The sequence below is a fragment of the Chionomys nivalis genome, chromosome 14 (genome assembly GCF_950005125.1).
Source record: "Chionomys nivalis chromosome 14, mChiNiv1.1, whole genome shotgun sequence".
NCBI classification, from domain to species: domain Eukaryota; kingdom Metazoa; phylum Chordata; class Mammalia; order Rodentia; family Cricetidae; genus Chionomys; species Chionomys nivalis.
The window spans coordinates 14,920,860-14,943,840 of record NC_080099.1 but is presented as its reverse complement, the minus strand read 5'-3'; the positions used below and the strand labels follow the sequence as shown (position 1 = coordinate 14,943,840).

Sequence of the window (22,981 nt, the reverse complement as noted above, 5' to 3'; positions counted from 1 at the left end):
TTGTTTGCTTGCTTATTTTTGTGTGGCTTTTGGGCATCCAAACTCTGGTCTCCATAATTCTGAGGGAAGTGTTCTATGAACAGAGCCATCTTCGTAGGCCCTTCATTAACATTTTGAATCAATTACCATGGTGCAGTTTATAACTGAGGAGACGGAGCCTTGGAAAGCTTTGACGATCACCTAAGAGTCTGTTTATTGAAGTGTAGGCCTTCTCGGTGTTTCCAGCTGAGCAGAAGTAAGCCAGATAAGAGTGGAGAGGACTCATATGCACAAGTTTCTTTTTCTTTTCTTTCCTTTTCTTTTTATTACTTTTTTCAATTGTTCTACATACTAACCACAATTTCCCCTCCTATCTCTCTTCCCATTCCCTTCTCCTTCTCCCATCTATCTCTCCACTCTCCCCCACCCTCTTCCCTCTCCTCACTTCAGAGGGGGCCAGGCCTCCCATAGTAGTCAATAAAGCATAGCATATTAAGTTGAACCAAAGCCAAGCTCCTCTCCATGCATCAAGACTGGACAAGACTTCCCAGCATGCGGAATAGGTTCCAAAAATCCATCCAGTTCATGTGCCGGGGCAGGTCTTGATCCCACTGCTAGGGGCCCCACAAGCAGACCAAGCTGAACAACTGTCACCAACATGGAGACAGCATATAGGGATGAGTCCTATACAGGCTCTCTATCCGTGTGATCAGAGTCACTGAACTCCCATTAGCTCAGGTCAGCTGTCTCTCTGGGTTCCCCAGTCATGATCTTGATCATACTTTCTCACACGATTGCCCCTCCCTCTCTTCAACTAGATTCCCTCTGGGAACTTGACCCAGTGCTTAGCTGCGGATCTCTGTATCTGCTTCCAACAGCTACTGGATGAAGGTTCTCCTGATGACAGCCAGGGTTGTCACCAATCTGAATACAGGAGAAGGTCAGGTCAGGCTCCCTCTCCACTATTGCTAGAAGTCTTACCTGGGGTCATCCTTCTGGATGCCTGGGAGTTTCCCTGGCACCATGTTTTTCCCTAACCCCCCAAAGTCCCCATGTATCAAGATATCTATTTCATTACTCTCCTTATTCCCCTGGCCTCCAGCTCGACAGAGTGGATCCCTCATGTTTCCATCCCTGGGAAATGGAAATAGTAAGATCTTCTCTTCAATGACTACTGCAGGATCATTAGCCAATTGTGCTAAATCAATGTGCCCTTTAGGAAAATAGTTAACTTGAGTGTCTGAACTTCCGACAGGAACAGGAGACTTGGGGGAGGGATGGTGAGCATAAGTTTTGTCTTATTTTCATTTCTACTAAGGCAAGCAAAACATAGAATTTTAATTATTAAAATTTAGGGCCGTGTATGATGAAGCTAATAATTGCACTTAGTAACTCTTTTTGAAAAATGATTCTGTATCTTCTTGGCTAGAATTAATTTCTAACTATTTATAAAATACAACTGCCAATGAATGCTGTGCTCTGTGGTATAATCACAATACAAATTTATTTTATAATGCCAAGCTGAACTTTTACTCGTTGGAACTCAACATAAGAACTTGGAAGAGGATTGTCATTTCAATGAACAGTTTATTTTCTATGAGGACAGTGTCTGGCAGTTGGTCTTCTAACACACTCTTGTAGTACATGGGAATTGTCTTCTAACTTGAGTTGCTGAGTCCTAGGAAAAAGTTGGTCATCTACTAACTATGATTAAGCATTTTCATTGTGGAGTCCCTTCTCATGTTAAGAGAGAGAGACTCAACTTAATTGGTAATGAGGAGCTACTATGATTAAGGCATGTCCTATCTTTAGTTATAGGCTCTCTGTATAGCTGTGTGGGCATTATTAAACTGAAAAAATATATTCTAACATATCTCATAGTGTTGTAATTAATTGTACACTTTTCAGTGTTTTACAAAATGCTTGTGGATTTATTAATTCAAACCAGCATTGAGAATTTTACACCATCATGGCTTGGAGTTGACATGTCGTTATAATAATATTCATGTAGATAGAGCTCCTGTCTGTTTTTATCCCTACATTTCTTGTATCTTGATTTGCAACAATTCACAGAGAAAATATCACAGGTTTTTGATTTTTATGTGTTGATGTTCATGACCAGGCAAAATATTTTTTGCTAATTCTAGGCTATATGATATACTACCTTAATAAAATGTTTTAAATGCAATATCATTTGTAATCGGCGACCTTTCCAAGGGGGGACAGGTAATTGTTAAAGCTCTCATTTTTCTAAATATCTAACCAATTTATTTCCTCTACTACAGTGAAACTCTATATTGTTACCCACATTTGAGAGAGAAGAAATAAATCATGCATTAGAAAATAAGTATTACTAGTATAGACTCTACTCTGTATTTCTTTCTTCTTTGTTTGATTTGAATAGTTTGCCCAATACATTCAAAGCTTTTAAAAAGATGTTCTATTTGTGATTTCATGGATTCTTCCTATTGTATTTTTATATTAGGTGGAATATGAGGTGTGTACCATTTCTTCCCATGATAATCTTATCTATTCTTACACACACACACACACACACACACACACACACACACTAAATACATTTCAGATCATGTAATCTTCTGTGATAAGTATATTATTCATCCTACAACCCTCAACCCTTAACTAGAAAGTTACTTCCACTGAATTACTGAGGGCACTCTGAAGAAATTGAGTGCATCCCAGAAGCTAGAATCATAATAAGTAATTAGAAGTAACTAACCCAATAGCTTTATATAAAGTTCATCATATAATGCTCATCCCCATTCCAGTTTAGTAGATGGTGACTCAGGGGTCAGCTGGACTATAATTTACCAAGATCAAAAATATAAGGAAGATCCTGTTCCTGTTAATTTATGTGCAACTCTAGCTATTGAACAAAATTGTTTTATTTTGAAGACACTTACTCATCTCGGGAGGTGGTTTATTTGCTAAGTAGTGGAATTGGACCTCTATTCTCTTTCATTTGGAGAAAAGGCTTCTTATCAACCTCCTTTGCACTCTTCCCACCCCCAAAATACTAACTGAAATAAACAGTAACACCAGAAATATAACTCCGTCATCAGTTCTGAAAAGAGACTATTAAGCTCTTAAAGTGCTGTAAAGAAAGAAGCTAAACTGCTTTAATTTATATGTGACACTGTTTGTGCAATGATCCTGGTATTCGTTAAACTCTGAAATGTGAAGGGGCTATCACCTGCCCATGGAAAGGTGTCTGATAGATAGAAATCATGCAGTCCGCACCGTGCATGTATTGTGACCGTATCAACCAAGTACCATTATTGATGGAGCTTCCTACACTAAAGCGATTTCTAAAATGCTACCCACTGGATATTTAGCGAACATCCAGCTACTTAATAGAAATCATGCACACATTTCATCTTTTGCAATGCACATATTTTCAATAATTTCCCCCCAAATTTGTTTTCTGAAATGAAAAGTGCATCATCAACTTCTTACTTTACTTAAGATTATGTTACTTCAACACCCAAGTCACTAATTATTCAAGATGGACAAAATCAGATAACTATAGGTAAAAGACTGGACAAGCTTCATGAGGTTTTGTAAATGGGTACTGCGTTGAACAGGTCATTGTCTTCATTTCAGGGAGAAGCAGATTGCTATGGTTGCCAAGAGTAACTGTCAGTCATAAGTCTATGGGCACTCCAAAGCTGAACAGCTGGGCTGTGCAGGGCCACAATGTGCCTCAAAATGTATGTTGACCATTTATTGTTTAAATTTAAATAGGGCTATGTTCTTCACACCATGGTCAACCTCATTGCTTAATTTATATTTATAGCTGGCCTCTCCACCATCTGTGCAAACAGCCCACACTGCGTCTCTGAGGAATTAGAGTAACATTATTTGAAGACTAGATTAAATAGCCAGGAAAAAGCAATCCATCACTTACGGTGGGAGTATAATAGAGTCATAGTAATAGTCTTTCAAGTTTTGGGATTTCTGTTTACATTTTCTACCAATTCTTTTAAATTCAGCGAAAAATGTAAAAGATGTTGCCCCAAAATGTCCCCGACAATACTCTATACCCAGATCATAATGATCACCCTAAGCTGACTTTAATTCAGAGACAAATAACATTACTGGAAAGGAGGCCTTTACAAACTCCTATACCCAAATGAACCAGGATCTAAGCAGATTACATATAATACAAGACCAGCAACTGTTAAAAGAGAGCTTTCAGGAATGTACACAATCCAATGTTTACAATTGGTGTATTGGGTGAGCAGAATTATGGGGAATTAAATGAAAGCACTTTAATTTTTCTCACAGTATCCATTGTTATATCCATCCTATCAGAGATGTCTTCTTGGTATTTGAATAACAGGTCAATCACCTAGCCCTTGAATATCTTAAAACATTAAAAAATTATCTTTGGATATATAGAATCAAATAAACAAATTAATCTTATAAAATAAAGAACTTAAACATAAACATAAACCACAAGCAAGCACAGATATACACTTGAAAACATACGTATATTTGAATGCATTCTTAATCAAACACTAAAGTAATGGTAAGTTTATTGCCTATCCTCTGATCCTGAGTAGTTCTGTGACTGAAAACAAGCAAGTGTATCCCTAATGGCACCTGGTTTTAACCACTTGCCTTTGATTTTAACCTCTTCTTACAGCTTCCATAGCGTCAGAGAGGGAAGAAAGATCTTGCTGTGATGGAGCAAAGTCTGTTTTTTATTTTTATTTTCAATATATGCTCTTCAAAGTCCACCATCATGGAACACATGCGTGCATATACTTTAGAGAGCAGTCACTTGTTTTTCTCAGAGACCTCCTTCATTGGCATCTCTATACTAGGTCTTAACTATTGGGAGCAGTGAGACCCCAGATCCTGATCTGAGTGCCTACAGCTGCTCTGAGCACAATACCTTCAGGAGTTCCTGATGGCAGGAGAGTGATTTCTGGTGGGTTTGGCTGGGGCGTGGCTATCTCTATATAATCTACCCCTGAACACAATAAAGGGGGCATTCTTGGAGAATTCAAGGATGCCCCGTTCGTTGTCTCTCTGTCTGTGTGTGTCTGTGTATTTTAACCTCCAGCCCCCTTGCCCAAAGCTCCGTAACTGGGTGCCAGTACATAGAGTGCAGACACTGGGGCGCGGTGCACAGCATTAACCTCTGCCCTAGCTTCTGGCTTAACTTCACTCTTGACCATGTCTCTCTCATTTGGTAGAGGAAAGGACCTTTTGGGATGGGTTTTTACCAAGAAAGCCTCAGCTTTGATTCACCCTTACTCCTTTCAAGGGTACAAATGTAGTCTCGTTTCTCTATTGATTCTTTTCATCTCTGCATTGTAAACAGCACCAGATTGTTTCCAGCCAGAATACACATCATCTTTTTCATTTTTCAAGTTTCACATCATTCCAAATTCCCACCCACTGTCTCTAGCTCTCTGTATCTCTTGGTATCTATATACTGAAATATCTGAAGAAAGAAAAAAAGCCCACAAAAACATAAAGTTAGACATATTTCAAAACTTCAGGCAATACTTGAGTTCTGTGGGATGCTCCTAAGGATGGTCTTCGGCCTCTGCTTAGTTCTAATGGGTACTAGGAGGATGTACCAGCTCTTTTCCTGCAACTTACACAGATGCAAGAATGGTGTAAATATTCATTCATTAGCTTATGTGCACATGTATACACGTGTGTATATGTACACAAAACCAAATTTGCATGTAAAACACATAAGCCTTATACAGTAGCAGATACTAAATATATTTTACACAGAATATTGGGAACAAAAGTTGGCCAAAAATAGACAAACAGTAATAATCTGTTGTCTTGAAAGTAGAAGTCCTAATGTTCACAGGGTTCAGATTTCTTTTTCTATATGTGACAAGTAGAGGAATTAGATAGACATATCTAATTAAAAATTCTTAGAAGGGATATATTATAAATACACAGTTGTCTACCCAGATTATATAAATAATTTCATCCTGAATTTGAGCCACGGGAAACTACGTAAATTTTGCAAGAAAGCCAAACACAATTATGACTCTAAGTCCCATGTCTTACCAGGTTTGGGGACAATCAGCTGGGCACTACTTTGGGCATTGCCAGCCTCGTTTTCAGCCACACACTGATAAAAGCCTTCATCTGACTTCACCACCCCAAGGATCCTTAAGTTACTTCCTCCCTAAAAGAAAAAGAAAAGCAGATTAGATATTTTATAAAAGGCGGAACGAACACAAGGTAACAAAACAAACACAGAGCACAGATGGCAAGGTAAACCATGAGGATACCTAGGCAATAGGCCCTATGACATGGGGGAAGTATTACACACTCTTCACTCTCTTTCTTAATTCAGGGGTTAATAATTCTGCCTAATTTGCAAGAGATATATAGTCACATTACTAGACATCCTACATATTTAAATGTTAAAGCAAAAAGATATCTTTAACAAGGATGCAAGAAATCAATATAAGTATTCAAAAATACCTTATTGCTTCTCTTTATGAAGGGAGCTAGATCTAGGAGATATATAGGTAAATAAATAAGAGTGAAAGAAAGAAAACTACTCCTTCTTGCAGAACCTGAAGAAGAAAGTATCTGTCTAGGTTAAATTATTTCTGGAATTATTTGTCCAAAATATGTCTTAATATCCTTTAAAATAATAATTTCTTTGCATAATTTTTGAGGTGCTTGAAGTTGAGCCTATGGCAGATTTTTATATCCATATTGTTTTTGTTCATAATCAAAAATTCTCACCTCCAGCAATTCAGTGTGGAAACACAGTAAAGTTAACTCCTTTTGTATATAAATTGAAGTACAATCTCTTTCAGGGATGGATGATAAAATGATCTAGAGATAGTATTTAATTATATGAACTCAGTTTATCTTCAATATTAGTCCAAGAATTAGTTCAGTAAATGAGACATGTTAAATCACTTCCCCTAAAGTCATTAAGAGATAAATATTACCTCACAGGGAATTCTTAATTGTGTTTAGTGTCTTGTAGTCAATTTTCAACTGATGTAAAATTCTTAGATAAAGTTGGCTAACTTCTAATTAACAATTCCCTTCTAAGTTACTATCTGAGATCAGCACTATACGGGCAGCAGCACACAATGGCTCTCAAATTTCTGAAACTATTCAGGAAATATTTTTAAGCACATTTTGATGTGAATAGGGCATATACCACACATTTTCTTCCACCTAAAGAAAAGAAGCATTTAAATAGCTTGGCTGTAATGAGTCATGCTGTGAGCAAGATTATTCAAGCTGTAGAAAAAAATAAACGTTGCATTTTATCATGTGTCCTTAAGGGCACTCAACAATTTTCTTTTCATGAAAGTGGCATATATTTTAGGCACATGGACCACTTTTCAGGCTGCCCAATGGCAGGTCATTTTTAATTCAGTGGTAGTGGAAAAAAGCATTGCATTTAAAATAATGGATTGGTGTGGCATTCAAAAGTTAAATGGTGCCCTCTCTTACTTTTACCCAACCAATTAAACAAATGAAAATAAAAGTGAAGATGGAAAATGGTGACGGAAGTGGTAAAGGTATGGTTTACAGACTTTTTTTTTTCTTTAGAAATATAGTATGACAAAATGCATACAACTGAGAGATTATGGAAGTTGCAGAAAGCTGTCTAATTGTGGAAGTCATTTACCCACAAGAGCAATGCCACAGGGGGAGACTGTGCTGATCTCACTGGATGACCATACTCTGGTTCCATCTGCCTGGGAGACTTGGCTTTGTGGTGGTTGTCCTTTGACAGGGTCACATTTGTCTCAAACACAAAAGCTCCTGAGGCGACCTCCTTTAGTCACACACTTCTTTTATAGTTGAAAAGCGGTTTTTATAGTTCCTATATATTCATATGCCTGAAATCAGAACCTTTGAAGTTAGCCTCTACCTAACATAGAGTCCTCATTGTGCTCTTTCAAATGAGCAAATATTCTGCTAGTAATGGAGAAATCCATGAATATAGGACCTATCCCCTATGATCTCCCACAGGCACACTGAATATGAACTAGAGTTTATGGGGGCTGTAAGAGCTATGGTTCCTCTTCTATTTTCAAAATGGAAAATAGGGTTACAAAGCATTGCATACCATGGTTATCCCCGGCTAGTGCCGAGACCACAGTTACTACTACTATCTTTACTTCTTAATAGGATTAACAGGCTCCATATGGAAAAAGAGTCAGGGAGACAGCATGCCTAACGGCAGTAAACAATCAATAACCAGAAGCATATTATTTTTGAGAAGCTGAACATATAAAATAATCCTAGACTTGCATGAGATTTTAATTCTAGCCCATAAAATGGCAATGGAAATATCTGAGTCTCACTTGCCTTCTCTTCTACTCTGTATTTCCTACCTCCTTCTCTCCCTTCCCATTTCTTTCCCTCCTCTCTTGTTTCTTTCCTTCAATTTTTCTTCCTTCCTTCCTTCTTTTCTTTGTAAAAAAATAAACACCCTGGATTAACTTCCTAGAATTCTGTCTACAAGTTATTTGCTGTCTTTAAACAATTCCTATAAGATATGAGAAATAAGCACACCTTATTTTTCAGAAAAGAAAAAAAATTAGTTGAAAAAATAGCAAATAATGACCAGGGTTGCAGAACTAATATGAAAAGGAGATAATTACCACTATCTGAAAATAATCACTAGGAATGACCACATCTCCATTCTTCATCCAATTCACTGTGGGCACAGGCTTCCCAGAAACTGCACATTCAAACTCAATATCCATGCTTTCATAGGCATAGAGGTTGGAAGGGTGATTTAAAAACCATGGTGGAACTGCAAAGACAGAAAACAATAGGTGAGTGGGGATATGGGGGTATGTGCTGCGATCTCACTGAATTAAGACACTGCTATGTAATTGGTGTCACTTCCCAGTACTTAGCTGATTAACAGAAACTAGCGGAGGATTTATGTTCTGATCCCCAGTGCACCTAACAGTGCTTTACCATTAGAAAGAAAAACAAACAGCTTTTGGGAAATATGTATATACAATAAACATTTTGAATACTCAAATGTATATATCCATTTGACCTGGAAGGTAGGTAAGGAAACTGTATGTTAAGAAAAAAACAATAAGTTTACATGTCCAAGACAATTCAAATCATGAGATCAGAAAGACCTGTAATGATAAATATCATCAAGATTTATTTATATATGGAGACTCCATAGTGCAAATAATCTAGTCAAGTTCTTAACATATTTAAGAACTAAGCACTATACTGTATCACTACACTGTATATTATTATTTTCTGAGTATAATATTTCAACTATTAATTTCATTTAACTTCCTAATTACCATACTAATAGCTATGCTATAATGGAAATTCGCTTTCCAAGAAAATTGCAAGAGAATGCATCTTAGCTAGACACTTTATAGGTCAGTTCCCCCAAACTAGGGGGGAAATGAGGAGAGTTAAAGATAAGTATGACTGGACTATTCATATTGTCAGAGAAGAAACATAAAATTCACTGAAGTATCAGCCACAATCTTGGCTTACATAGAAAACAAGCATCTTTAGCAACCATTTTCCAAAACAGTCTGTGCTTTTATCATTGATTTACTATGCTCAGTGATCAATGAGTAATTGTTTTTATACATTTGGGTAACTACACATTTTCCTTATTCTAACCAGGATGAGCAAGCTTTCCTTAGATGCCACACTAAGTATTCAAGATGTCTTTCTGTCCACCAAGCACCAAGACATTGGGGAGAGACAGTAGAAATGCCAGCATTTTCATCTTGGTTCCTTCCATCTTCCTTTCTCAACCTGTCTTAGTCTTGATTTGTAGCTAAATATTTGAACCTCCAGGACTAAACTCATTTCGATTTCCTTAATCATTCACTGGGGCAATTGATTTAGATGACTGGACTCAGATTCATGAATATTCATGAATTTAAGTCATGAAAAGAAATGCCTCAGAGCTGTTCTAAACACTGTATACAGGGCTAAATTATGTATTTAATATTGATAATATTATTAGCATAATGACTTTTTTCTGATTCTTTTGCCAGGTTCACTGACAATGTATCAAAAGACAGCTGAAATATTTATTGAGTGCCTCTGAGGAAATATATATGACTTGAATCTTTACAACACTGTCCTCAGTTTTATACACATTTGCATCTGGGGATTATTTACTAAGCAACAGCCAGTATTTACTAGGAAAAAACAAAGTTGAATTTATTAGTCCACTCTCTTTCTATTTAGTATTTGCACCATAGGTCTTTGAGGCATAATGTATTATCCTTATTTTTTAAAAGAAAAATGTTATACTACCAGATATTTACATAACTTTTTTTTTTCCAAAATTACACCCCTTGTAAATTAAGAACCTGGCCTTGCGCACATTCTCAACTACTTTGCTATAACCGCCTCTTTTGCTATCTAAAATTCTGCTGGAAAAGTAACTCAGAAATGTTTCTATAATCTCAGAAATGATGTATTTAAGCACTGGGGGCATTTTTTAGAAATAATACCATGTGAGCACACTTCAACCTTTCAATCTGCATGTCCTAGGACAAGGGAAACTCCATAAGTCTATGTATACAAAGTGCTAACTCTCATCAGGTTTGAAAAATATACAAAGGTTTTGGAGGTGTGTAAAATTTGGCCATATTCAATAATAGATCCTCAAGGTAATTAACTGTTTTGAAACAAATATTTCATATATATATATATATATATATATAATGATATATGTCACATGTTATATCGATCTCTCTATTTATCTATGTGCAATTGGATAGGGAGAAAATGAGGAAAAGAATAAATGGAGTAGAGAATAAAACAACCTAAAGTTAGAAGTATCAGGAAGGGTCACAGGCATAGAAAGGGAAGATGGAGGATAGCAAATTTAAATAGTGCCAGAAAAAAGTGAAGGTTCAATAACTCCAGTGACGTGGCCGGAATGGGGTCAGTTTTAATCCTACTCTGTATAGTCACTATAAGTCCCTCTGAATTTATCCTCATTTTTAATTTACAAGAATTAAAAGTGATAGCAGACAAAGTTTGGAAACAACACATACTTATAAAGGAAAAGGAAAAGAGAAGCAGAGCCAATCAGAGGGCATAACCCATACCAAATGTATTATTGCTTCCTTCTTTCCTAATCTATACAAATACCTACATCAGTGTGTAAGACCCTAATTCCTAGGTCTTAGTTCCAGGGAAGAGAAGCCCCGCGACTCAATTAACCAGTCCAGCAGATACAATAAGCAAGAGGATTTATTAACAATTGCGCAACCGGGTGCTTCTGGCCTCCGAGAAGGCAGAGCACCCCGAACAACAATTCCAACAAGCTTTTATAGGCAAAAACCATAATAAACACAATTTTAGCATATTACAATCTGATTGGACATGGCATTCACATTAGCATAAGGATCAACCTTAGGACATAGTTGTTTGTTCCAACTGGTTCTCTGAAAGACCCCAAGATGTTGTTTTTCAGTTTAGGCAGGACATGCTTGGGTGGTTTTTCAAGCTAGGCAGGATATGTGTAGGTAGGGGAATGAGGAACCTGGCCAGGTGCTTGGGGCTCAAGGGAATTCTCCTTTTCTCAGTTTATTTTCTTCAAGTTTATCCATTGAGAGTGCATTTTGCATGGACATATGTAGCTCATGATATTTTTAAAATTATGCCATTTCCATGCTTTCTAAGTAGAATTTCCTTTTGGTATTCTAAATGTCAAAATATTATATTGTACAGTAGAGCTCCTGGAAAACAACTATGTTTAAGTGATTCCTATTTTTGAAATAGTTTTATTCAGAATCAATCTGTCCTTTAATCTGATAGGCAGGAATAATTTTCCAATTTATTGTCTCTCATGGGGATAGATAATATAGAGCTAAGTACATGTTCAATTTTGATAACATCTCACGTTATTGAAGATAAAGTTCAGTGCCCTATGTTTAAGGGGATAATTCCATATATTCCTATAACAACCACAGCATGGGAACTATGATGAACTGCCACAATAATTACTACCACTTACATATTATATATGGATACATATGCACAAACATATAAGATATATATGCAGAGTGCTGACTGTTTTTCTGTTGATTGCATATATTACTTAGGTTTTAATCATCACATTGGATACCATGTCTGTACTAGTTATCTTAACAAAATATTCATATCTGGTTCATTAATTTCTGCATTAGATATTTGGTGAACAGAAGTATTTGTCTAAAGTACATGGGGAATTTAAACATTATATATATGTTTATATATTGGGTCCATGTCTATGTTTTCTGCCATTTGTTTTGGGAGTATGTATGTCATCAATATAATATGGTAAGAATAAGTCTAAATTTTAATTATGATGTTAACCATCACAATAATAAAATTATTAAGTGGTCAAAATGGACATTTAAGAAGATATGATCAGATTGTCTTGCTTTAAAATGGAGAAAGTAAATAGTGAATATAATTTGTATACAGCTAAGAATTAACAGAAACCCTATCCATATTGCACTACTTAGATAAGTCAATTTTGTTTATTCTCTTAAAAGCAAGTTTCACCCCAGTTGTATGAGGGTTTTGTCTTTTTCTGCTCCACATAATGTTCTTGCTCTGTGCCCAGTTGTTTGTAACAAGTGTTGACTAAGTAATCTCTCATGTGTAACTATTTACCAGTGCAACTAAAGTTCTTACATGCACAGTCCTGAGCTCATGACTTTTTCTGTTTTTTTTTTTTTTTTATAATCTTAGCTCTGCCTTTTACTTTCATGAAAAAAACTCCTCTATTTTAAAGTACTTACTTGTAGCCATAGCTTAATGAGGAATAAAAATTAAGTACCATTAAATTACAAACATGTCGAATGTGAATAATATTATGGCAATTTCAGAAAAGATATTGATTTTAGCTATATTTGACTTCTTTGGATAAAATGCAACTCATGACTAAAAGTATATTATTTACATTTTGTAACATATTTTGATTTTACAGTGTCTTTATGCCTTATAATATATTATTTTTTAAAAAAAATTATAACTATCAGGGCAGTGGTGGTGCACACCTTTAATCCCAGCACTCAGGAGGCAGAGGAAGGTAGATCTTTATGAGTTCGGGTCCAACCTGGTTTATAGAGAGAGTTTCAGGGCAGTCTCCAAAACTACAGATAAACCCTGACTGGAAAAACAAACAAACAAAAATATTGTAGTCAAGAGAATGGTGATCAAAATACATAGAGTACAGAAAAAAAAATCTAACTCAGCTCTTGAATGAATTTGTTCTATTCAAAAATTAAGGTATTAAATATTCCTTCAAATGACAATCCCTGGAGTTGGGTAAGCAGAACTTAAATTTGGGTAAATTTTTTTCTCTGATGTTCACTCTCTTACATTTATACAATAAAGTTTCTTCTGTTATGTTAGATCCCAAGTCCTCAGTAGCAACCAGCTTAACACCATGGGTTTTCATTAAAGCTGTGATTTCCCCACTAGTATGTTTAGTACGCTTTCTCCCCTTGTCTACATATGGTTTCTAGCCGGAATTGCACTCATATAGGTTACTGTTCTTCCTTATTAATATGTTTTAAATGGAAAAAGGCATTACTGTCCTCATTTATTTAGGTCTATAATAAACATTAATATTTAAAGGCACACTTTACTGTACAAAATTAATGTTTTCAGTGTTATTTGGAATTGAAGAGATTCTATACATTTTAAAGAGTTGTCATAGCTCTTTGTAATGAGAAAGAACTTCTTTCTAAGTAAGGTTTTAATTTTTAAAAATGTAATTAATATGTAATTGCATATATTCTTCCCTTCTCCAACCTCTTCCATGGGGTGGACACTCAATATACCCAACTCACTTTTAAATTTTGGCCTCCTAAACAATGTCTTTTTGTAATCAGGACGGTATAAATGAGCAGTAAGCAGCAGAACACACTCCAGGGAATGAATAAGAATAATCAGAAAAGGCAGTTTCTATTATGAAAATGTAAAATATCCACACCGTCTGTTACTGACCATTTCACCCTAAGAATAGAGAACATTTGCTATTGGATAACCAACTGTTGTGTCCCTCCATGGAGAATGCATCATTGCCACTTTCAGCATTCCGTAGTGGTCAGCAGAGGTCTTGTGGTTTTTGCTAGAGCCAAAATATATGCTCAGGAAACATTACATGTACTAAGTATTTTGTTTTTAAGAATATATATGTATACAGATATATGCATACAAAAATAATGAAAAAAGAGGTTATGAATTTGAAAGATATGAAAGAGGTATAAATGGGAGGGCTTGAAGCAGGAAAGGTAAAGGAGAAATAATATAATTATATTACAATTTTAAAAAATAAAAGGTGTAATAAAATATGTAAATAAAATATGAAATATTTTTAAATAGTGAAACTCGGTTAGTTTTTGGAGTTCTCTGTCAATCTCTTCAGGTTCTTTTAACTTTACTTATTCATTATTTGTAGAACAATGGCAATAGTCCTTTCTGAAATGAAACTCATGAAGAAACTAAACACTTAATGGCTGAATACCTTCATTGTTTCTGTCTCCCATGTAGAATTCTCCATGCCCAATGCAATGACTACAAAAGAAGCCATCTGGTACTGAACGTGGGCTTAGTGATACCAAAGAGTAGGAGAGAAAAGGACACTTCCACAGAATCTTGTCTGTCAGACCTAATGCTTCTATAGGACTGCCCAAGTCAACAAAGAAAAATTGTTCTCGTCTTATCAAATTTTGCTTTGTTTTATATTGTGCCAGCTTCTGGGATGTCTTTTCAAAGAACTTATTTAAAATGTAAATTTTTTTCTTCTCTTATTTACTTTTTAGCAAGGTGCCATACCAATACCGCCTTCTGTTGTGTGACAATAGATTTGAAATCTGTTTAAAATTTATCTCTAGTTTTATTCTTTCCCTTTTATGCATTGTTTCCTACGTTAGAGCCAGTTGGGGAGCCCCGTATCTGATACTCCACTTCTCTCTCACACATACACAGCTATACTCTCCTAAGAATATTGAGGCTGAGATAAGTTGACTTCCACCTTTAAATGGTAGGAATACTGTGCCTTGGAATTAAAGTCATAAGATATTTTATTACTATTAATATTGATTGGAGTTTTTATTGTACTTTCATTCTGTATTTTATTTTCTATATTCGTTATTCAACCTGGTCTTTTAGTATATTTCCAAAGCAAAGTGAGAGGGATTCATTCATTATATTGCCATAAACACTGCTAGTGCACACAATTCTCTTAATATATGTATGAATCGGTAATTTCTTGACTACAGATGAGTAAGAACAATAAGTGAGGTAAGGAACAGCATCAATAAAAATAAGGGATTGTTTTTCCTCTAAAATCAACACCAACCATTGCAACAAAATACTAGAAACATGAATTACAGTCTTAACCACCATTGTTGAAAAAGTCGGTGTTTTATTGATATAGAGAAAAGAAAGCTAGATCTTTTGAGTTTTATTTCTGCATCCCATTAGTATTGGCTATTGTGAACACAATGCAGAAAGACACTCTTTCTACCTAATATTGCTGCTCTCTGTGGAAACAAACAATGTCTGATCTTCAACCTTTACTTCAAAGTCCTTCATACATACTAGGAAATGATTTCGAATCTTTCCACACAATTTCCTTTATCCAGACAAGTAATCCAAGTCAGTGCCTTCCCCAGTGTCGGCTTTCTCTGTAATCAGGGTTGCTTCTCTCTAAGTCCTCACTGAACTTTTCATTTCTCTTTTCAATTGCGAGGACTATAACTAAATTGGAAGTGTGATTCCATTAGGCTCAAGCCAGTGATGAAAATAGTATGGGGATTTTCCCATGATCCTACTTCTATATGCACAATGATGTCAAAACCATCCTGTTGTTAACATCAACAGTGGAAACGTAGTACACAAATAAAGATACTGGCAAATCACCAACAATTAACTTTGCGTGTATGTGTGTATGTAATCACACACACACATGGATATTTACACAGGTATTTCTACATATATACTTTTAAATTTATATATAAATTTTGTGATCTTATCAAATACCTATATTGATAATGGCATTTGTTTTTATAAATCTATATGCTAGTTCATATAAAATTGATAAACATTTTCAATTTTGAATTTTCATTTTGACTATGAAGTATATGAAAACACATTAGAGAAGATAAACTAGAAATGCATTGTACAATCAAAAGTAGAAAATATAATATGTTGCTATTATTAATAGTACAAAGATAAATTAGAGACCTATCACTTTTCCCTCAATCAAATATAATCTAGTCAGTCCTTTTGGTATTTGAAAGTAGAAAAAAACATGTAGATGTTTTAATTTTCTGGGAAAAAATTTCATTATGTGAAAGTTATGTTTGAGTATTTTACATTGAATGTTGAAGAGTTAGATATCTTACATTAGCAAGAATTTTCCCAACTTTTCTTTATAATACATAGCCTATAAGGAAATCTTAGAGTCCATTTAATTAGGTCAGTGGGGTTCAATTGTATTACTAAATCTCCTTCACCTTTCATAACAATCAGGGTTAATTGCTCATCCCCCCAGCAACCTTTCAATTCACACTAACACCTTTAAGATGAGTTCATGCAAAACCTCTGGAAAAACCCGTGTTTTCCCTTTTCTCCTTAAGAAAGTGCTATGGTTACCGTGAACACATAAGGAGTTATTTCATTAACTAGTTGTTTTTGCTCTCTTTGTTTCTATGACAAGAAAACAATAACCGAAGTAACTTGGGTTTAAAGTGTTTATTTTAGCTTTTGGTTCAGCAATCCCTGGGGAAGCGAAAATAGTAGCCGGAAGTAGAGCTTGGAGGCCAGACCTGAAGCAGAGTCACTGAGGAATCCCACTAATAGGTTTTCTTGGCTTGTTCGGTTAACTTTCTTCTTCAGACAGGCCCACCCAGGAACACCAATTATGGTGGTGGATTATGTTGTCACCCATTAACCCACAGTCAATAATATGCTCACAGGTATGACTACAGGCCAGTTGTACGGAGTCAATTCTCAAAATAGGTTCTCTCTTTTGAGGTACATATGTTTGTATCGAGCGGACAGCATCATCAAGCATCTCAGTAAAGAGTTGATTAGAATCTTTACTACAACTCCATCTCCCAAAAACAGAAGTGGAAAATAGAACCAACCATCCCAGTTGGATATTCGAAAAGAGGTCACATGCGCTTTCATCTGAACTCACCATCCTATACATACTGGTTATTTACTCACATCTGAAACCTGAGACATCCCGACTCAAAATGGAGCTTAAATGTACCTGGGGAAGGTTATTAATTAAGTCTCAAAGAAACACTTAATATGCTAGAGTGAACAGAATGTTTAGATAAAGTTACTTACATGATTATATTTTAATATATGCAAATAGTGCTGGCCAATGGGAAGTTTAGGATGTAATGAATGAATAAAGAACCTAGAGCAGAACCCAAAGAAATTCTTCAACGTGCTTTGCACAATGGATTCTCTTGATATGTAAAGAGAATAAATGAAAACAGAGGTCAAAAACTAGAAGAGAAGACAACAGGCTGAAACGCAATGGGAGCTAGTCAAAAGCAAAAGCCCACGCACCATCATTAGAAAATCAATGAATAAATCACAAATGCATAAACCCCACAACAGTTGCAACGGGAAATCAAATTACCAAGAGACAGCAGAGCGGAGATATTCACAGCAAATGTCAATGAAAAAGGCAAAGCCAAACAAGTAGTGAAGGCCACACATGTGCTGCGCCAGACTAAGATGATGCACCTTTAATATAACTGGCACTCGTGATATTGGGAGTGCAGAGATAGGACAGAAGATAACAGCAAGGGGAATGTCCCTAAGAAATAACTGTGGATTTCCAAATTGAAAGACTGCGCTACGTTTCTGGAAAACTGAATACATAATGAAACATGGCAAGATATGAGATAGGTTTAATTTACACCATCGAACCTGAAGGGTAAAGAATTACTTGAACATCCAGGAATAAAACACACATACAATAGAGAAAGGAAAGACAGACCTACCATACGGTAATCCTCACTGTCCAAAAGCAATGGAAAAAATGATAATCAAATGTACATACATGATAGTTTATTTATGAAACCACAATCTCAATTATACAAGTGATGACAGAATGCAGCACCTTTTACATAATTCAACAACAAAGCCAGGCAACTGAAAGTCCCATCCAACTGGAGAACTCTATGCAGTGCTGAACAGGTAGGTGGTGATTTACAACACACTTGACTAGGCAAATAACAAAATCAAAAGAGAAATCGTAAGTACAAAAGAGAAATATACCACTATAAAGCCTAAACAAAGTGAGACTTTACCAAAGTGAACACTTTACCCAAAATTCTGCATTTGGGGAAATGATTATTATTAGGACATCAGTCTCTGCTACAGGCAACCTCTTCTTTCTTAGCATGAAGTTTTGCAAAACTTTTGAATCCTGAACCCGAAAAGACTAGTGTCCAGAGCATATTGGTATAAATGTCTATACAGCCATTCACTCAAATGTTTATCAGATTACATAGAAGAATGTATAAGACCTAAGATTAGGGGAATTAAATTCATATGGATTTTTCTCAAAAACTGATTTTATAAATGTTTGTGTATCGTGCACTTATGTGTGTTTGTGGTGTGTATGTGTGTGTCCATGTCTATGTGCATGAGTGTGTGAGAGTGTGTCTGCATGTGAGTGTGTTCATATATGTCTGTGCATGAATGTGCACATCTGTGTACTTGTGCGTACATGTGTGTTTGTGTATGGTGTATGTGAGATTGTGTGTGTGCACACACACACTTGAAAGATTCCCCTTTCATGAAGAAGCTTTAAGAAGATTCTAAATTTAGGGATTACATAGCAAATCTTGCCTCTGGAAATAGCAGGTAGGGGAAAGAGAGACAGAAATAGGGGAAAAAAACAGAGACTCAGAAAAGGAAATAAGGCAAGGTGTTTTTTATTATTTCTCTATAATAATTTCTATATTCACAAAATTCTGAGAGTGTTTAAAAGTCCAGCTCCAAGAGGAGTGCCTGTGACCTTTTCCTGTTGGCTCTTCAGTGTCTTTAGGACTATTAGATTGTCATTGATGTTATATACACTAAGGATCTACATACATTTAAGGGTGCTCTAAGATATTTTCTGTTGCTAAGGCAAAGAAAACTACTCTTGAGTTTTGATTCTAGGTTTAGAATTCCAAGGCTTGCTGTATGCAAGTATACATAAATGTCCATATACTGTTCAGAATGAACAATTTGTATAGCTTTGATTTAGAAAAGGATAGCAGGGGTAATAAAACTTTCAGTTTTCTTTTTATGTTGCTACTAAAATAATATTTGAGTAGCATTAATGTATAGCTTAGCACAACATATCCCCAGCTAAACATCTCATAAAAATTCCTGGGAGTCATTCAAAGGCAGATCAAAGGTAATTATTTCAATTTCTTGCTCAGAATACTCCCTTTTAACCAATACAAACAAAGGACTTACCACTAAGATAATTTAGTGAAAGAATACTTCCAGCACTGATTGTATTTTAATTTTGATACTTTATCTGTCTTCTGTTTTGCTTAGTTTATTGTACATCTTGTGTGTGTGTGTGTGTGTGTGTGTGTGTTTGCATATGTTCACAATTATATGGGTATCAGATGACAAGGTCAGTAGTCTGTCCTACAGTCTACCTTGTTTGAGAATCTTTGATTTTATCTTTGTATAATCCATGCCTCTGAAAATTTTTGCACATGCAAACTTCTGAAAATTCTTGTGTCCCTTCCTCCCATCCCCCTGTCCAAGTGCTGGAGTTATAGTCTCTGGTGTCAGACATCTGAATTTCTGCAATGAAGCAAACTTTTTTTTTTCATGAAACTACCTCCCAGGCCCTCTCTGCCTTTACAATTTTTAAATTTTGGCTTCTAGAAATCACAAATAATTTACACAAGATCAGAATACATAGTTTTGACAGCTTTAAAAGTGGAAATTTTTTTTTTTGGTTTTTCGAGTCAGGGTTTCTCTGTGGTTTTGGAGCCTGTCCTGGAACTAGCTCTTGTAGACCAGGCTGGTCTCGAACTCACAGAGTAAAAGTGGAAATTTTAGCAGTGAAGAAACATGTATATTTGAATTATTATAAAATCTTACCAAATTGAAAATCCATTAATATACATTAATGGATTCTTTCATAAGAAATTAAATTGTATTTTAATTATTTTGCACAATATTCTTAAATCAATTATAATAATAATTAAAATGTGTGTGTGATTCAAGAATAACCTGAATTAAAACTTAAAAATTCTACTACATGTATAAAACCAGTTTGTACAAAAAAAAAACTTTTATAGGCTACTAAGATTTTTACTGTCTGACTCTGCCATCAGTCTTTTTTTATTATAGGACCTGAAATATACAAGCAAGTATTTGCAGGTTTTATCACATTTGTGTGTATGTGTTTATATTTTGTCTTCATTAAACAATATGCGATCTTCATATCTTATAATTTGTCAGGCATCAGCTACACAGCTGAAATACTAAATAATGCACCATGCAATAAATTCTATTCACATGTAAGGGAAACACTTAAGTGTCAACTCCAGGAGATACCAGGACCCAAAACAACATTGCATTTTATCATGAAATCTTTTAATGTTCAAAACATCATTGGAAATTGGTGAAAAAAATTCAAGGAAACATTTTATGTATTTTCTCATGTTTTTTTAAGAATCTTTCTAGCACCTTATTCCAAGTAGTTATATAATTACATTTATTCTATGGCTAATCAGTTAAAAGCAAGCTGATGAGAATGCTTATAATACCATTGATTCTGATTAGCAAAATATATATTTGTTTCTCAGACACTTCCAAAATATTCTTGATATGTGTTTATACTTGCTGTTCATATTTGCTTCATATGTATTCCTGTGTTTACATTTAATTCATGTTTTCATGCTAAACATAAGCAGGGATATAAATCAACACAATTATACTTTGTGAATAATCAGCCATACACATATACAGCTATGCAAATCAATATTCTATAAGCAAACATGCCTTTGTATGGTCCTGTATATGTTTATATGCCTTTAAGAAAAATGTAACCAAAAATACCAACATCCTTTCTTATGTATGTGCTTGAAAGCTTATTCAAATGTGTGGTTTTTGAATAGAAAAATAACTCCACCAAGCTACATGTCAGGTTGAAATTATATTAGAAAGAGCTATTTTTTGCTTGTTTGATTTTGCTTTTAAAATAAACCTGAAAACCAAATGGGGCAGAAATGTAAGCTGTAAAGCCTTAAAAAGAGAATCATGAATAATTATTTATTACCTTATATTCTAAGGCACTAAGTCTTGAAAAAAATGCTGACTTGATGGACTAAGTGGGGTCTGTAAAGTGTCTCAGAGATAGATGCCTTTCCTTGTGTTTTATGGATGAAGGAGTTACTTGTAAACGACTTCCATGGCATCACACAGCTCATAAACACCAGAAGCAATATTAAAACTATGCTGTCTAAATTCCAATCAATGACCTTTCTCTGTTATCTAGCCACATTTAAAAATACAAAGTAAAGTACAAAGTATTTTAGTGTTCCTCACAATCACTTTGTTTATTTTTCTAACAAAGAAGATGTTCATTTTTCTTTTTATACATCTAAAAAAACAGACTATTATTTCTGCACTGTGGAGTAAGCAAACATGAAAGTGAATAGCATTTTCCTCCCCCCAAATTTCCATTTTCATATTTTAAGGTGCATCTCTCTGCCAAATATATTTTATCATAGAAAGGACAGTGCACTGTTTTTGATCCCCAAAGTAAACATTTTTAAAGCATATACCATTTAATATGCAAGAACAATAGTACTCAGATGTTAACAATGTGTATTGCTTAGTCTGTTTAGTTAAACCATAGCATGGAGAAACAGTTTAACTTTTTTCTGCTATCACCTTGACATTTATAAATTTATAAACTGCTTTAAAGAAGGCATTAAATGACATGAGGCAAGAATTAGTAAACAGGGTGGGGAGAATAGCAGAGGTGAAGTGAACGCTTGCTTATTTCATTAATTGTTTATTATGATAGAAGAAAATTAATAAAGAATGAAAAAGAATAAAGTATAAATAAATTAATAAAATATAAAATAATGTAATGGAAACATGTACTTTGCAGATCACCTATTCAAAATACAATTTTGACATTCTGTAATACAACATACACTTCTTGTAAAAAGTCAAGACGAAACCTTGTAATTAGGTGAATCATGTCCTAATCCTCCATTGGCCAATAAAATCCTCATATTACTAGGCCTCCAAACCAAAGGGATTGATTGGCTTATATAATGATTGTTTCTCCTATTTGAGTAGCCACCGTTAGAAGTTGAAACTGTCAGCTGGAAGTGCTCTCTTCCGTAGATTTGTTTCTGATTTGTTTCTGATCCTCTGAATAAAACTGTATTTCTTCTCATCTCCTGTACCTTTAAGTCTATTTCTCTGATTGGATGGCCTTCCCTTCTCATTCTGATCCAATTCAGGAAGTTCATGTTTGTAACTGACTTCAAGCTTGTTTGAATACCATGTTTATTCCCCTGGATAGAGTTAGTTAGTAATTCTCTGGGCATTTCCTAAGCCAAACCAGTGTTTGCTACAGTGGATTACTGTCTTCTGATAATCGTTTTCTTCTTTCCCTATTAGTTTTGGCAGAAGGCAAAGCCTCTTTCAAAATCTCTGAAAGACTCAGCTAAATTCTATAATGTTATAGAGATTCTTCAAATTATTTCAGAACGTTGTGTTTAAAACTTCAGCTGATATTGAAGTTCATTATTGTAGATTTTAAAATGTAGACTCTTTGCATCAATGTGTTTTTTTTAATTCAGCAGGTTTGTAGTCTATCACAAAATATGGATTGAAGAGTTCTAGTAATGCACATTGTTTGCAAAAGATTAGTATCAATACAGCAATTTTTTGTTAAAGTATACTAAATACTTGGATGAAATTCATCCCTCAT

The 22,981-nt window shown here is 35.0% G+C and overlaps 1 protein-coding gene across 3 annotated transcripts in view; it reads right to left on the bottom strand.

Annotated features, from left to right (window-relative positions):
- The window catches only part of Dcc (DCC netrin 1 receptor), a 1,032,721-nt gene that overhangs the window by 393,253 nt on the left and 616,487 nt on the right, over positions 1 to 22,981 (bottom strand). For all 3 annotated transcript variants that reach the window (XM_057788956.1, XM_057788957.1, XM_057788958.1), the window contains exons 6-7: positions 8,628 to 8,782; positions 6,046 to 6,166 (exon numbers count right to left, since the gene is read on the bottom strand). In XM_057788956.1, coding sequence (XP_057644939.1) covers positions 6,046 to 6,166; positions 8,628 to 8,782 — 276 coding nt within the window. The remainder of the gene's footprint in view (positions 1 to 6,045; positions 6,167 to 8,627; positions 8,783 to 22,981) is intronic.